The sequence below is a fragment of the Megalobrama amblycephala genome, linkage group LG20, assembly GCF_018812025.1.
Source record: "Megalobrama amblycephala isolate DHTTF-2021 linkage group LG20, ASM1881202v1, whole genome shotgun sequence".
NCBI classification, from domain to species: Eukaryota; Metazoa; Chordata; class Actinopteri; order Cypriniformes; family Xenocyprididae; genus Megalobrama; species Megalobrama amblycephala.
Window position 1 is genome coordinate 33697954 of NC_063063.1, and position 16252 is coordinate 33714205.

Sequence of the window (16252 nt, forward strand, 5' to 3'; positions counted from 1 at the left end):
CAGTTGCGAGAAAAAAAGTCAGAATTGTGAGATAGAAAGTCGCAATTACCTTTTTTTTTTTTTTATCTAGTGGCGGAAACTTCCATACAGTATGTTTGTAAACTCACAGAAGTGCACTTTTGTGTCATTATCTATGTTTCAATGCAAAGTTCGAAATTAAACTTGTGCGAAAAAAAAAAAATAAAGCACCATTTCCATCAAGAAAACCAAATCTTTAACATTTGCTGTGATGCGATTGGTCCGTTTGTTAGCCCAGTTATCCAATCACATCCTCTGTTGAGGAAAAGTCACGTGACTTTTTTCATTGCGCATCCAGGAGTTTATCCGGTAAATGCATTTCCATCGTAGTTTAAGCGCATGTTTTCCTATCTTGCCGTTTCCATTCAGCGTTTATGCGATATACCAAACTACTCGTGGCTTTCCCCTTCATTAACATGAGAAAATCCACTTCTGCTCAGTGTCTCGATTCCTAAAGCACAGTTATACTGCGATCACGTCATGTCAGAATTATCGTTATTGAGTATCTGATTAGTAAAAGCTACTCATGCTCTGAAACTCATAATTATAAAGCTGGGAACTCAGAGTTGAAGCTCAAGCCGCCTCACAAAATGGCTTTCGTTCTTCAATAGTTTAATGTATTTATAAAGTATTTTGCATTTAACAACAACACAGCTACACATACATCCATAAACATTGATTAATAACTAATTTCAGAGTCATGAGCATCTCTTACGGTAATTCTGACATGAGGTGAACGTGGCACTATTCAATACTAAAGTGAAGAATATGATCTCTTCTTTGACAAAAGCAACTGACTGTTATATTTGTACCAAAATAAAAGCATTACTGCACACTTTAGATTCACATACAGTCACATAATATTGAATAACCTCATTGTGCACACATTTATAGATGCGTAGCCACTGTGAATAGACCAAAGCATTGCTGGCGTGCGTTACACTGCTCTGTATCTTGTGGGTGATTGTGGTGGTATTATAATTTTTTTAATTAACAGTATTTGTATGAAGCCAATACATTGTATATTTTTCGTGCTGTATATTTAATGTTGTTTGTAATTAAACACCTGCAATGAATCAACTGTAATACTGGTATTTGATTCAATATTTATGTTCTTGAAAATACTGATCTTTGTGTTACCAGAGCAAATAAACCAGGATTTATTAGAATGTCTTTACATTATGTTGGATTGTTGTGATTTCTGAATATATATTTTTTGAGCGTTTGTCTGTGATCATACAGACAGACTCGGATGATGTCACTTTATTTTTCCGACGTGATTCTGCAAAATGTTACTGGATTGTGGCCGTTCATGAAGTATGTTTTAAGGATAATTTCCTCAAACTTTAAGTTCAAGTTAATGTGAATGGTAGTTTATCCTGAGTTAATCTTTAGCCACTTTAACTGCATCTATGGCTATTTTCAGGGCAAGTTTGATGTATTTTAAAAGAAACAAATAGTGAAATCGCCACTTTAACAGTCTTTTAACCAAAGAGGGTGAATCTCGCACATTGCCACGCTTATGAGATTCACCCAGTTAGTGTTTGTTCTTCATTCCTGAATGATGATTTGGTCAAATGTCATGAAATACATACGGTAAGGCATCGTGTCTGGTCATGAGACTCTGGGCTCTCTAGGAACTTTGACCACAAGCTCCATGGGGTTGATGTTCTTGTTACTGAAGGCCTGCCGAATGATCTCCACAGCATCCTGATGGGTCACAGCCTGCAGAGAGACGCCGTCCACCGACACCAGCTCAAAACCAGCCTGAGACACAGAGAACAGACACACAGACTCAGCATGAGCTGATCACACGTGCTGCCATTGACCAACAGGGCTTCATCGTCTGTTACCCGCAGAGCATCATTAGTAGATGCAGCTCCTCCTGGGAAAATCCTCTCGATCTTCACCATGGGCTGAACCCTGGACTCCGATCCTCCGGATATACTGATCCCTGATCACAACACACACATATCAATGGAGATAATTACCTGCACTTCATTTACATCATAAATTACCCACTGAGGAATGAAAGATTAGACTACACACGAAATGAACGCAGCGTCACACTTTTCCATATTCTGACATACATCTGAGTGAAGCTGCTTGCTTGCGTCGTCCTAGCCATTGGTTGTTAATTAGATTTATAGTTGTAATTAGAAGATCCAATTGTGACATTAATTAAAAATTACTAGGTCAAATTAAAAAAATTAAGCATGCATGTTTCAATCGTTCACAAGAAAATCAACAACATGCATTTAGAAAACAATTAGAAACTTGATGCCAGCTTTAATGGGGTCACCGAATTACGGAGGAAGATTAGGGCCAAGCAATAAAAAAAATAAAACCTTGAGATTAAAGTCGTTAAATTGAGAAAGAAAGTCAAAATAAAATGTTGAGAATAAACATAACATTTTTAGAATAATGTTGCTGTGTTTCAAAGAAAAGTCTAAATAAACTGAGAATAAAATTGAGAATAAAGTTGTTGCGTTTCGAGAAAAAACGTGTTAAATTTTGAGAAAAAAGTCAAAATACAATGTTGAGAATAAAATCATGAAATTGAGAATAAAGTCGTGTTATGGAAAAACTCGTTAAATTTTGAGAAAAAAAGTCAAAATGTCTAGAATAAAGTAGTTAAAAAAAAAAAAGAGTTAAATTTTGAGGAAAAAAGTTAATAAAATGTCGAGAATAAGCTAATTAAGTTGAGAAAGTCTTTTTTTTTTTTTTTTTTTTTAGAAAAAACTAGTTAAACTTTGATTAAAAAGTCAAAATAAAATGTCGAGAATAAACACTGATCGAATGCATTTTTATTCTCAACATTTTATTTTGATTATTTTAATCAAAATTTTATGAGTTTTTCTCTCAAAACTATGGAAGAGGATTAGGGCCAAGCAATAATAAAAAAATAAAACCATCTCAAGATTAAAGTTGTTAAATTTCGAGAAAAAACTCGAGAAATTACGAGAAATTTAATTACTTTATTCTCAACATTTTATCTCGACTTTTTTTCTTGAAATTTAATGACTTTTTTTCTCATAATTTAACGAATTTATTCTCGTAATTTAACGACTTTTTTCTCGTAATTTAATTACTTTGTTCTCAACATTTTATCTCGACTTTTTTTCTCATAATTTAACGAATTTATTCTCGTAATTTAATGACTTTTTTCTCGTAATTTAATGACTTTTTTCTCGTAATTTAATGACTTTTTTCTCAACATTTTATCTCGACTTTTTTCTCGAAATTTAACCATTTTTTTTCTCGTAATTTAACGAGTTTATTCTTAACATTTTATCTCGACCTTTTTCTCGAAATTTAACGAGTTTTTTTCTCATAATTTAACGAATTTTTTCTCGTAATTTAACGAGTTATTTTCTCATAATTTAACGAGTTTATTCTCAACATTTTATCTCGACTTTTTTTCTTGAAATTTAGCGACTTTTTTCTCATAATTTAACTAATTTTTTCTCATAATTTAACGACTTTTTTCTCGTAATTTAACGAGTTTATTCTCAACATTTTATCTTGACTTTTTTTCTTGAAATTTAACGACTTTTTTCTCAACATTTTATCTCGACTTTTTTTCTTGAAATTTAACGACTTTTTTCTCAACATTTTATCTTGACTTTTTTTCTTGAAATTTAACGAGTTTATTCTCAACATTTTATCTCGACTTTTTTTCTTGAAATTTAACGTTTCTTTTTCTCGTAATTTAACGAGTTTATTCTCAACATTTTATCTCGACTTTTTTTCTTGAAATTTAGCGACTTTTTTCTCATAATTTAACTAATTTTTTCTCATAATTTAACGACTTTTTTCTCGTAATTTAACGAGTTTATTCTCAACATTTTATCTTGACTTTTTTTCTTGAAATTTAACGACTTTTTTCTCAACATTTTATCTCGACTTTTTTTCTTGAAATTTAACGACTTTTTTCTCAACATTTTATCTCGACTTTTTTTCTTGAAATTTAACGACTTTTTTCTCAACATTTTATCTCGACTTTTTTTCTTGAAATTTAACGACTTTTTTCTCAACATTTTATCTCGACTTTTTTTCTTGAAATTTAACGACTTTTTTCTCAACATTTTATCTTGACTTTTTTTCTTGAAATTTAACGAGTTTATTCTCAACATTTTATCTCGACTTTTTTTCTTGAAATTTAACGTTTCTTTTTCTCGTAATTTAACAAGTTTATTCTCAACATTTTATCTTGACTTTTTTTCTTGAAATTTAACGACTTTTTTCTCAACATTTTATCTCGACTTTTTTTCTTGAAATTTAACGACTTTTTTCTCAACATTTTATCTTGACTTTTTTTCTTGAAATTTAACGAGTTTATTCTCAACATTTTATCTCGACTTTTTTTCTTGAAATTTAACGTTTCTTTTTCTCGTAATTTAACAAGTTTATTCTCAACATTTTATCTCGACCTTTTTCTCGAAATTTAACAAGTTTTTTTCTCATAATTTAACGAATTTATTCTCGTAATTTAACGACTTTTTTCTTGTAATTTAATGACTTTAATCTCAACATTTTATCTTTACTTTTTTTCTCAAAATTTAACGACTTTTTTCTCGTAATTTAACGAGTTTATTCTCAACATTTTATCTCAACTTTTTTCTTGAAATTTAACAAGTTTTTTTTCATAATTTAATGAGTTTATTCTCAACATTTTATTTCGACTTTTTTCTCGAAATTTAACAACTTGAATCTCAAGATGGTTTTATTTTTTTATTATTGCTTGGCCCTAATCCTCTTCCGTACAAAGCATAATGATTTTATCCTCAAAATTTAATGTTTATTGTCAACATTTTATTTAGATTTTTTTTCTTGAAATTTAACAAGTGTTTTTCTCGAAACTTTGTTCTCAAAATTTAACTAGTTTAATCTCGCAATTATAATGACTTTAATCTCGAGATGGTTTTATTTTATTATTACTTAACCCTAATCCTCTTCCATACCCGTTTTTGTTTGAATGTTGAATGTCCACTGAAGTTTTAGTTTCAAAATTTAGTCATAATTTAATTTATGATAATTTATTTTTTTGCTGCTGTGATTTTAAGACAGTGGTTCTCAACCGGTGGTGTTTATGTACAAATTATGTAATAAAAATAAAAACAAACAAAAACTTACTTTATTAAATTCTTTGAAAAAAAAAAAAAAAGATGTAAACAGAACTTTCCCCCTCCTCAATGTGCAGAACAGCACAAGCTACAACACATTTTACCACATTTGACTCTATCCTACTATTTTTGACTTATGAGAATTAGAGCATGTTTGTGTTGTAGAATAAACTCTCATCTCAAAAAAATCAAGGAAGAGTTGATTCCTCGAATGACCCCCTTAAAGCCTGCATAAAAAAGAAGAAGTTGCGCTCATCTTTTCTTCCCTATTATGCCGTATATCTGAGTAAAATGCTTCTGGAACAAGAACAAATGTAGGGTGGGGCTTGATTTTATCTGTGTGGAATTGATTGGATAGTTGTGGTTTGCTATTGGTGGATCTCTTGCTTCGGTTTGAAAAGATATGAAAAGAAAACTGAATACCCAGAGACTGCTTGGTTTTGCTGATGTGGACTGTTGTGAGCTCAAACTCTGGCTCATTTGTAGGCGTCTCATGCAGCTGTTGTTGCACAGACTGTCCTGCGGGCGTCACTGTTGAACTATGGCACTTCTTAAGGGAACCAAAGACCTGTGAGAGCAGCGGCCTCTTGTGGCGAGGAACGTCCACTACAGTAAACAGCACATCTGCTCCGTCTGATTTACTCTTTGAAAGCCCATTCTTGACAGGAGCTCTTCCTCTTTGTGAATGAACACATGTGTCATCTGAACGGGCGAAACCGTTGTCTGATGTCTGGGAAGAGTCTGAACGCACATTCTCCGCCAGTAGCCAGTTGGGAAGGAGCGCCTTGGAGGACGATAATGAGTCTGAATGAGTGTAAGTGTCCACAGGAACGTCCAGTAATGGGCTGAAGGCTCCGGACATGTGCAGTGACTCGTTCTGGTCTTGATAGGAGGACAAACGAAGCTGCTCGAGGCCTTCTAGAAGCTGACTGTGTCTCTCCTTGTCTTTTGAAGCATGCAGCTCAAATCCACCATGCACATCTGAGGCAGAGAGAGAGATACACTTTCCAGTTATTATTGGGAATAATGTGTGTTGATGAATAGTGTACAACAAGTCCAGGAATGACAACACTAATAACAATATAGGCTGATCTCGTATCATTGATATTTATCATCATATCGCCCAGCACTAACACTTGCTCTATCAGTGTGACTTCCTGTAAAGCTGCTTTAAAATGATGCGTATTGTTAAAATAAATTTTACTTGAAGGTTGGTCAAGTGCCGGTACAGTAGATGAAATTACTGATGGATATACAAGAAAAAATTATGCTGACCTGGTGCAGGTGTGATGAGGTGGCGTCTGGGGGCGTGGCCTGCCTGAGGAGAACTTCTGCCTAAATTAAAGACACAAGAAGAATGTACTGAAGGGTCTGCAAGCAACTATGAACCATTGTGCATTAATACGTGAAGATTTACGTGAGCGACTCTTCAGAATATCATAAGCTTCCTCTTCAAACGGAGACACCGTGCTGTTGAAGAGCGGAAGATCACTGGAGGACACGAGTGTTCTGAGAGAAGACAGACACAAAACTACAGGAACTTCTGTATAGCAAGATCATCAGATCAAAAATTGATTACACAGCATCAGTAACACTCTGCTATTTGGCTGCTTTTGTTTGTTTATCCATCTTCTTACGGGCGTCTGGTTTGCACACACTCTCACCTGATCTCTCGGAGCAGCAGCAGCTTCTCCGGCGTGTTCAGGATGGCCAGAAGCGGCTGGACGAGCGTCTGAAGCCCTCGTTCTTGCAAATACTGTCAGAACAGCAAATGAGTTTGGTCTCCGGACAAAGAAAACTTTTAATTATGTGAGATCATCTGAATCTCTCTTACCTTCTGACAGATTCCCATGAGTATGACCACATCTTCATCCTCTAGCAATCTGACAGCCATTTCTCGCACCTGATTCAGAGCGTCCCGCTCAGATAAATCACCATTATACCTGCCTGTGGAAACATTGAGCGCTTGTGAGGTGATTAGGAGATGCAACTTCTAGCTTAAACAAAGACATTTTTAACCCATATGTGTTGTTTGGGATGTTTTCATCCACTCTGGGGTGTTTTTGAGTCTTAATTTGACCACAACTTTCTGTGTTTCAGCAAATGGAATGATTTTTGGTGACAAATCTTATTTTGATACATATTTTGGGAAAATGCAAAACCTCAAAAATACACTGTGGGCAAATTTACTACCCTTTCGTTATGTTTGGGATAAAAACATTCATTAAATTAAACTGCTGTAAAAATCTATCAGATAAATATTTTTTTCTAATTTTTTTGCATAAATCTATTAATCAACCTCAGTCCTGATCAGAACTACTAAATGCTTAAAAAAAATCCAGGATTTTTACTCTTTAATTGCCAAGTTCATAAATGATGTCACTGATTTGGGGGGAAAAAACAATATAAAAAGTGAGTGTGGACTGGATATTTTTTTACCTTTTATCACAGTCTTGGGCATGTCAAAGATTAGTAACAACATTGGCTTTGATGCATTGTTAGTTTTTGTGCAGCATCAGATTTTAATTTTTTCTCCCTCATTTATTGTTTGTGGCTGTTTTTGCCCCATTGACTTCCATTATAATGACATTTTTTGATTGCAAAAGCATTGATACCATATAATCATGCATTCTGATTGTTGGTGGTTTTCCCTGTTGGGAAGAGGTAAAATTTGTAATTTTTACTATTGATCACCAGGTGGCACCATTAACCCTGTAGATAGGCCTGTGCAAAAAAAAGCTTAGTTTCTGGCTTTTATATGGAGTTATATGGAGTATAACAGCATATTATAGTGTGTGTGTGTGTGTGTGTGTGTGTGAGAGAGAGACCTTACGCCAACTTACAGTGATGTATCTGAGAAAATCAAAATATGCACCAAGTGTATTTATGCACCTGCTGCCTTTTGATGGTGAGAAGTACGGACGGCCTATGTGTGAAATGCTTGTCTTTTCTTGAGAGTAAAGCCAGTTTAAAACCTTAAGTTTAAGTATACATGGAAAGCATATGCGTTCGAAATCAAGTACACTTTGAGCTTAACAATATGATACTCTACAAAGTATAACAATATTACCCAGATGGCACTCTGAGCGGGAGGGGGATCTGGAGCGTGATCTTGAGGAATCTCTCTTTCGGAAAAGGCCGAAGAAAGTTTTGGAACGCTGTAGCCGACTGCTTCCCTCTTCTTCTCTTTCCGTCTGTTTTCTCTTCTGTTTCTTTTCCTCTTCTGTGACAAAAGCAGAAATAAACCTTAATATGAACATTATCAAAATACAGAATATGATAAACTCAGAAATATATTTGCCATGGTAAAGCAAAATATGACCGTTTATGATCTCTTTAAACCACTTAACCCTACCTGACACAGTCACATGACTTTGTGTTCGGCGTATCGGAGGACTCGGTCGGCTGAGAGCCATGAGCAGGGATGTTTTCCGGCCTTCTCTTCTGTTCCCTCCTGACTCTCTCCCATCATCCTCTCCATCGCTCCGGATCACGGAGTCCTGCAGCAGTTCTGTGGGTCCTCGGCTCACCGTCCGCAGCTGCTCTGAATGGCCCTCGTTATCAGTGGAATCTTGATGAAACTGGGCCTCAGTGGAGCCGCAGACGTCACACATTTCGGCTCCTAAGGGCAAGCTAACAGGCAGAGTAGCTTGGGAGAGGCCGCTCAATGAGCCGAGGGGCGTTCCAGAGGACAGCGAGGAGGTGGATGAGTGAGACTCAGACCCGCGTGAGGATGAACAGACAGTTCCATTGCCCGCTAACAGAGGTCAAAGGTTAGTGTGCTTAGAGGTTAGCACATTATTGTGTGAACACTAAAAAAGAAACTTACATTTATTCATCCAGCTGAACTCTGTCACCATTTCTTTGTAGGCGGGATATCTGCCAGCTTCCTGCATGTGAACAAAGAAACCACTTTTATAACAAAGCTGCCAATTACCACTGGAAATTATGGAAGCTTGTTCCCGCCACTAAATAAAAAAAATAAAAAAAAGGTAATTGCGACTTTTTTTCTCACAATTGAGAGATATAAACTCAAAATTACAAATTATAAAGTCCAACTCTGAGGAAAAAAAACTGACTTTATATCTCTCAATTGCGAAATATAAAGTAAGAATTGCGAGATATAAACTCCAGATTCTGAGAAAAAAAATCTCACTTGCAATTTATATTGTTTATATCATGCATTTCTGAATTTAGAACTCGTATTTCTGATTTGGAACTCGCATTTCTGACTTTAGAACTCGCAATTTTGACATTAGAACTCGCAAGTCAGAATTATTTCTCACAATTGCGAGTTATAAAGTAAGAATTGCGAGATATAAACTCCAAATTCTGAGAAAAAAAAAATCTGAATTGCAATTTATATTGTTTATATCACGCATTTCTGAATTTAGAACTCGCATTTCTGATTTGGAACTCGCATTTCTGACTTTAGAACTCGCAATTTCGACATTAGAACTCGCAAATCAGAATTATTTCTCACAATTGCGAGTTATAAAGTAAGAATTGCGAGAACTCCAAATTCTGAGAAAAAAAAAATCAGAATTGCAATTTATACTGTTTATATCATGCATTTCTGAATTTAGAACTCGCATTTCTGACTTTAGAACTCGCAATTTCGACATTAGAACTCGCAAGTCAGAATTATTTCTCACAATTGCGAGTTATAAAGTAAGAATTGCGAGAACTCCAAATTCTGAGAAAAAAAATCAGAATTGCAATTTATACTGTTTATATCACGCATTTCTGAATTTAGAACTCGCAATTTTGACATTAGAACTCGCATTTCCTCAGAACTTTAGAACTCGCGTTTCTGACTTTAGAACTCGCATTTCTTCAGAACTTTAGAACTCGCATTTCTTCAGAACTTTAGAACTCGCGTTTTTGACTTTAGAACTCGCATTTCTTCAAAACTTTAGAACTCGCATTTCTTTAGAACTCGCAATTCTTTAGAACTTTAGAACTCGCATTTCTTCAGAACTTTAGAACTCGCATTTCTTTAGAACTCGCAATTCTGACTTTAGAACTCGCATTTCTTCAGAACTTTAGAACTCGCAATTCTTCAGAACTTTAGAACTCACAATTCTGACTTTAGAACTCGCAAGTCAGAATTATTTCTCACAATTGCGAGTTATAAAGTAAGAACTTTAGAACTCGCATTTCTGACTTTAGAACTCGCATTTCTGACTTTAGAACTCGCATTTCTTCAGAACTTTAGAACTCGCAATTCTTCAGAACTTTAGAACTCGCATTTCTTCAGAACGTCTCGGTTACAAAGGTAACTCTCGTTCCCTGAAGGAGGGAACGGAGACGTACGTCGGACAGACCGACGAATAGGAATCTCGCTAGAGAGGCCAATCTACTTTGAGTGTAACTAAAACGAGCCAATGCACATTGGCATGCAATCATATGCATCAGCTGCTCGCCTCGCAGCGCGGGTATATAATGAGCAGCAGGTGCGTTGCATCTTCAGGTTTTCGCTGAGGAGCCGAACCGGATAGGCGGCAGCATCAGCGGGGTACAGCGACTGTGGCGACGGGACGTACGTCTCCGTTCCCTCCTTCAGGGAACGAGGGTTACCTTTGTAACCGAGACGTTCCCATTCAGTCGGTCACGTTCGACGTACGTCGGACAGACCGACGAATAGGAATCCCTACCAAAGCGCCACAGAAGCTGCCCCCTTCCAGCGCTCTGTTGTAAGCCACCTGAACCCCCTTGCCTGAGGATGGTGGGACAGGGCTAACACAGAGAGAGTCGATCACTGCTGTTCCCCAAAACCCATTCAGTGAGACTATTGGATAACGCTGGGAAAGCGTACCCTTTCGCTGGGAAAGGAACACTGCGGAAGCCACATCCTTCCCCGAAGGAGTTATGTGGAGAAGTACATATGGACTAACCCTGTAGGGCTGTGCTACATATGGAAGAGCTGGGGTGACTCCAACCCGATGAAGGGTAGGTTCTCCCAGAGGGAAAGACACGGGCTTCGTTTAGGAGCAACCGTGGAACCAACCATATGGGATCCCCGTAGGGTCACACATATGGAACCCAGCCTAAACCCGGTTCTCAAGGATACAACGGAGTATAGGCCTGGCGCCAGACGCTCCGCCACGTCGGCTGCCGAAGGGATATCGGAGGACTCGACAGGGTCTGCCTTGTAGGGACTCTCTGGAGAAAAGAAGCGCATGTAGCGCAGCAAGCCGACACTAAGCCGGGGCCTCTCCGTGCCTCTGACCTGTGGCGAGAACACGGGAGGAGACCGGCTCGGCACGAAGGCTATAGTATCTAGCGAACGTGTTAGGTGTCGCCCAGCCCGCAGCTCTACAAATGTCTGTCAGCGAGGCGCCACGAGCCAGCGCCCAGGAGGATGCGACACCTCTCGTGGAGTGAGCATGCAACCTGAGCGGGCAGGGCACGCCCTGCGCTTGGTAAGCCAGGGCGATGGCATCCACTATCCAGTGGGCCATCCTCTGCTTGGAGACAGCCTTTCCCTTCTGCTGGCCTCCATAACAGACAAAGAGCTGGTCTGAGGTCCTGAGGCTTCTATGTACTGTCGCAAAGCGCGAACTGGACAGAGCAAAGCCAGGGCTGGGTCTGCCTCCTCCGAGGGCAGCGCTTGCAGGCTCACCACTTGGTCCCTGAAGGGAGTGGTAGGAACCTTGGGCACATAGCCAGGCCGGGGTCTTAGTACCACGTGGCTATCACCCGGCCCGAACTCCAGGCACGATACGTCGACCGAAAATGACTGCAGGTCCCCTACCCTCTTGATGGAGGCCAATGCAACCAGCAGCGAAGTCTTCATAGACAGAATCTTTAAGTCTGCCGATTGCAAAGGCTCAAAGGGAGCAAGGGGGTAAGTCACCTAGAACCTCCACGTCCTGTCCAGGGACCAGACATGGAGTTTCCAGAGGTCTGGACGCGGGTGCCAAAGAGTGCCCCGTCTCTGAGAAGAAGGTCCTTCCTCAGAGGAATGGGCCAGGGAGGGCTGTCGCAAGGAGTGAAAGTTCTGGGAACCAGGTCTGGTCGGGCCAATAGGGCGCAACTAAGAGGACCTGCTCCTCGTCCTCCCTGACTTTGCACAGGGTCTGTGCAAGTAGGCTCACTGGGGGAAACGCATATTTGCGAAGGCCCCGGGGCCAGCTGAGTGCCAGTGCGTCTGTCCCGAGTGTTCCCTCGGACAGGGGAAAAACAACTGGCAGTGGGAGGTTTCCAGTGAGGCAAACAGGTCTACCTGAGCCTCTCCAAACTCTCTCCAGATCAGCTGGACCACCTGGGGGTGGAGTCGCCATTCTCCTGGCAGCTCAGCTCATGATAGCTCGTAGGCCACATGGCTGAGCACACCAGGGACAAGAATGGCATGAAGCGACCTCAGACGCTTCTGACTCCAGAGGAGATGGCAGGTGAGTTGCGACATGCGACGGGAGCGTAGACCACCTTGATGGTTGATGTACGCAACGGTCGCAGTGTTGTCCGTACGGACCAGTACATGCTTGCCCCGTAGCGGCCCTTTGAGGCGGCTCAGAGCAAGATGTACTGCTAGCAACTCGAGGCAATTGATGTGCCAATGCAGATGGGGTCCCGTCCAAACCCCTGACACTGCATGCCCGTTGTACGTGGCACCCCAGCCGGTGGCAGGAGCATCTGTGAATACCACAGCATGCCGGGACACTTGTTCTAGGGGCACTCCTGCCCGGAGAAACAAAGGGTCCGACCACGGACTGAAGGCTTGCCACGCCCATCTCGGGACTCGGCCGTGAAGCCAGTGTTGAAGCAGTCTCATATGAAGCAGACCAAGCGGGGTTACTGCCGCCGTGGCCGCCATATGCCCCAGGAGCCTCTGAAAGAATTTCAGTGGGACCGCTGTCCTGCCATTGAACGTATTCAGGCAGTTCAACACCGACTGAGCACGTTCCTCTGTGAGGCGTGCTATCTGTTCGACCGAATCCAGCTCCATACCGAGAAAAGAGATCCTCTGCACAGGGGAGAGTTTGCTCTTTTCCCAGTTGACCTGAAGACCCAACTGGCTGAGGTGTCTGAGCACCAAATCCTTGTGTTCGCACAAGTAACCCCGGGACTGTGCTAGAAAGAGCCAGTCGTCGAGGTAGTTGAGAATGCGAACACCCTGTTCTCTCATGGGAACAAGGGCTCCCCCTACGACTGGGCCGACAGGCGCCAGCCCGAAGGGTAGGACTCTGTACTGATATGCTCGACCTTCGAACGCAAAGCGCAGGAATGGCCTGTGTCGCGGAAGAAACGAGACATGGAAGTACACGTCCTTCAGGTCGATCGCTGCAAACCAATCTCGGGGACGGATGCACTCAAAAATGCGCTTCTGCGTCAGCATTTTGAACGGTAGCTTGTACAGGCTCCGATTCAAAACTCGCAGGTCCAAGATCGGTCGTAACCCACCGCTCTTTTTGGGTACAATGAAGTAGGGAATGTAGAACCCTGACCTCATATCGGCTGGAGGGGCCGGCTCTATCGCGTCCTCCGCCAGTAGGACTGCGATCTCCGCACGCAAGACAGGGGCAACAACATCTTTCACTGTAGTGAAGAGGACGTCCCTGAACTTGGGGGGATGCCGGGCGAACTGAATCGCATAGCCGAGCCTGATGGTCCGAATGAGCCAGCGAGACGGACTGGGGAGCGCTAACCAGGCTCGCAGAGACCGTACAAGCGGGACCAAAGGGACCACTGGCGTACCCGCAGCGGGGCAGCGAGGTGGAACACAGGGACGCAGCTCGGGGGGCTCTCTTTGTGAGGCGGCCCGAAGCGGCGTCACAGTGTGCTAGGCAACACTTACCCGGTTCCACGGATGGACAGAGGGAGCAGTCGAGGCTTTGGCTGCCCGCTGCTCGCTGCTGTCCGCTGGCGACAGAAGATGGGGATGAGAGTGGTGAGGTTTTTCTCCTCCCACTGCTCTCCAACCCTCTTCAGACCTGGAAATGGAGGAACTGCTCTTTTAATTTTGGGTACCGCTGCCTCTTGGGTCAGTGGCGGAACAGAAACAAACCCAATAAAAGGATTTACCACCCGGCCCTCCTCCAGGGGTGGAAGAGCAGCCCCACCCATCTCTGGGTCGCCCGTCTCAGGGGTGATTCTCACCAACCACTTAAACAGCTGCAGAGACGGGAGGCGTCATCTCCCCGCAATGGACACAGCAGAGCCTGCTGGGCCAGAGTTTCTTGCAGGGGATGACACCCTTGGCGACGAGCAGACCGAGGGGCGGCCCAAGAGGAACTCAATGGTTTGTCATGGGAAGCTCCCCGATCCGCTACTAACTGAGGAGAACCGCTGGGCTCAGTCCTCGACAGTGTCACCGAAAAGGCCACCTCGTAAGATGGGAGCATTGAGAAAGCATTTAGCTTGACAACCTCTCGCACCTCACAAGGTAAGCCAGGGGGCACTTCTGGACCACTGAGGTGGACATCGTCTGGCTGAGGGCCTGCGCCATGACCTTGATCATGGTTAGTCAACAAGCGCAGCTCAACCCCAGCACAGAACTACCCTCATGCAAAAAGAGTGCCTTGGCCTCACATGCAGGGTGGGTGTGGTCTGTGTACAGCCACCCCAACCAAGAGGGTAGTGAGAGAGGAAAAACTTATGCAGATTTTGGCACTTTTGGCATTCCATATTTATGGCACCAACATACCCCCATACTGCCAAGTTTTCCATGCACATCTGGAAGACCCAGGAAAGCATGGCTGTAAACTCCGAATCTGAGTCAGCATAAGCACACACCATTACAGTGGGCAGCGTCACCCTCATTTCCAGAGCATAACAGCACTCTCTCCGATGCTGCAATCGACGTCTGTCCCTCAGCTGGAGCTCTGAATGAAATGCTAGGTTCCCTTATGAGAAGGACCAGCAATCCAATACAGAAACTGCACAGCTTGCAATGCGCTAGAGAGGGAGGGGCCCTAGGGGGTTGGTTCCCCGAAGGAACCCCTCAACCTCATGTCACCCAAGCCATATCAGCAAAGTAGACCTCTTCTGGTGCACCAGAGAGGGCGCTACAATGGAGATTATGCAAGGGAACCGCGCATCTAGAGCGCCGAGCGAGCGCTGGGTTGCCGTGACAACCTGCGCTGCAGCCCGGCAGCTCGACGGCACACGACACGCAGAGGAGCGAGAGGTTTGCTCTCGCTGATCTCCACGGTCTTCCCAGAGTGTCGGGCAGACCCGCGGCTGTGCTTTACACACAAGCGGCAGCTGGCCAACAACAGAGGGGACTCAAGCTTCCCGGAGAAAGAAGAGTCACGACCGCCGTGTCGACGTGATCATGTTCTCATATGAAAACATGAAACACCCACGAACATCATTTCAACACGCGCCCAGACATGTGAAACAGTGATCGTGGCCGTCAGTGAGGACAGGAACGACCGCATCCAGAAACACAAGTAGGATGTCATCTTTAAAAAGACGCGAATGTACTTGTGTAAGCTCTTTCAGGGACTTTACTCTTTTAAAAGTGCTGAAGCACGCAGGGGAACGGCCACCGCAACACAGACAGGGATTGTGTGCAGCCTGTCGTGTGCCCTCTCTCTCTCTTTGAAGGCGCTCACTCTTACCAGCCGTAAAAACGGCTTTTCAGCGCTCAAAAGCGCACCGTACCGGCCGTGAGAACAGCCTTCCGACGCTGTCAAAACAGCTATTTGCTCAAAAACGGCAAACGAAACAAAAACAGAAAAAGAGAGGACTTCAACCCCACTGCTGTGCTGTTCGCCTGCACTCGGAAAAAAAGAGAAGTTCAACCAAAAAGCTTGACTCGTCTTCTAGCAGACACTCGCTTGCAGAGAACAGGAACAAACACCGTTCGGCTCCGAAGCGAAAACCTGAAGATGCAACGCACCTGCTGCTCATTATATACCCGCGCTGCGAGGCGAGCAGCTGATGCATATGATTGCATGCCAATGTGCATTGGCTCGTTTTAGTTACACTCGAAGTAGATTGGCCTCTCTAGCGAGATTCCTATTCGTCGGTCTGTCCGATGTACGTCGAACGTGACCGACTGAATGGGAACTTTAGATCTCGCATTTCTTCAGAACTTTAGAACTCACAATTATGACTTTAGAACTCGCAATTCTGACTTTAGAACTCGCAATTCTTTA

The 16252-nt window shown here is 42.4% G+C and overlaps 1 protein-coding gene across 4 annotated transcripts in view; it reads right to left on the bottom strand.

Moving 5' to 3' along the window:
- The window catches only part of pdzd7b (PDZ domain containing 7b), a 35620-nt gene that overhangs the window by 13966 nt on the left and 5402 nt on the right, over positions 1-16252 (bottom strand). For 3 of the 4 annotated variants that reach the window (XM_048170250.1, XM_048170252.1, XM_048170251.1), the window contains exons 7-16: positions 8974-9034; positions 8500-8901; positions 8215-8367; positions 6979-7091; positions 6809-6900; positions 6562-6653; positions 6420-6479; positions 5568-6125; positions 1872-1972; positions 1614-1785 (exon numbers count right to left, since the gene is read on the bottom strand). In XM_048170250.1, coding sequence (XP_048026207.1) covers positions 1633-1785; positions 1872-1972; positions 5568-6125; positions 6420-6479; positions 6562-6653; positions 6809-6900; positions 6979-7091; positions 8215-8367; positions 8500-8901; positions 8974-9034 — 1785 coding nt within the window. In that variant the 3' untranslated portion in view covers positions 1614-1632. The remainder of the gene's footprint in view (positions 1-1613; positions 1786-1871; positions 1973-5567; positions 6126-6419; positions 6480-6561; positions 6654-6808; positions 6901-6978; positions 7092-8214; positions 8368-8499; positions 8902-8973; positions 9035-16252) is intronic. The other variant, XM_048170254.1, reaches the window with a different exon arrangement.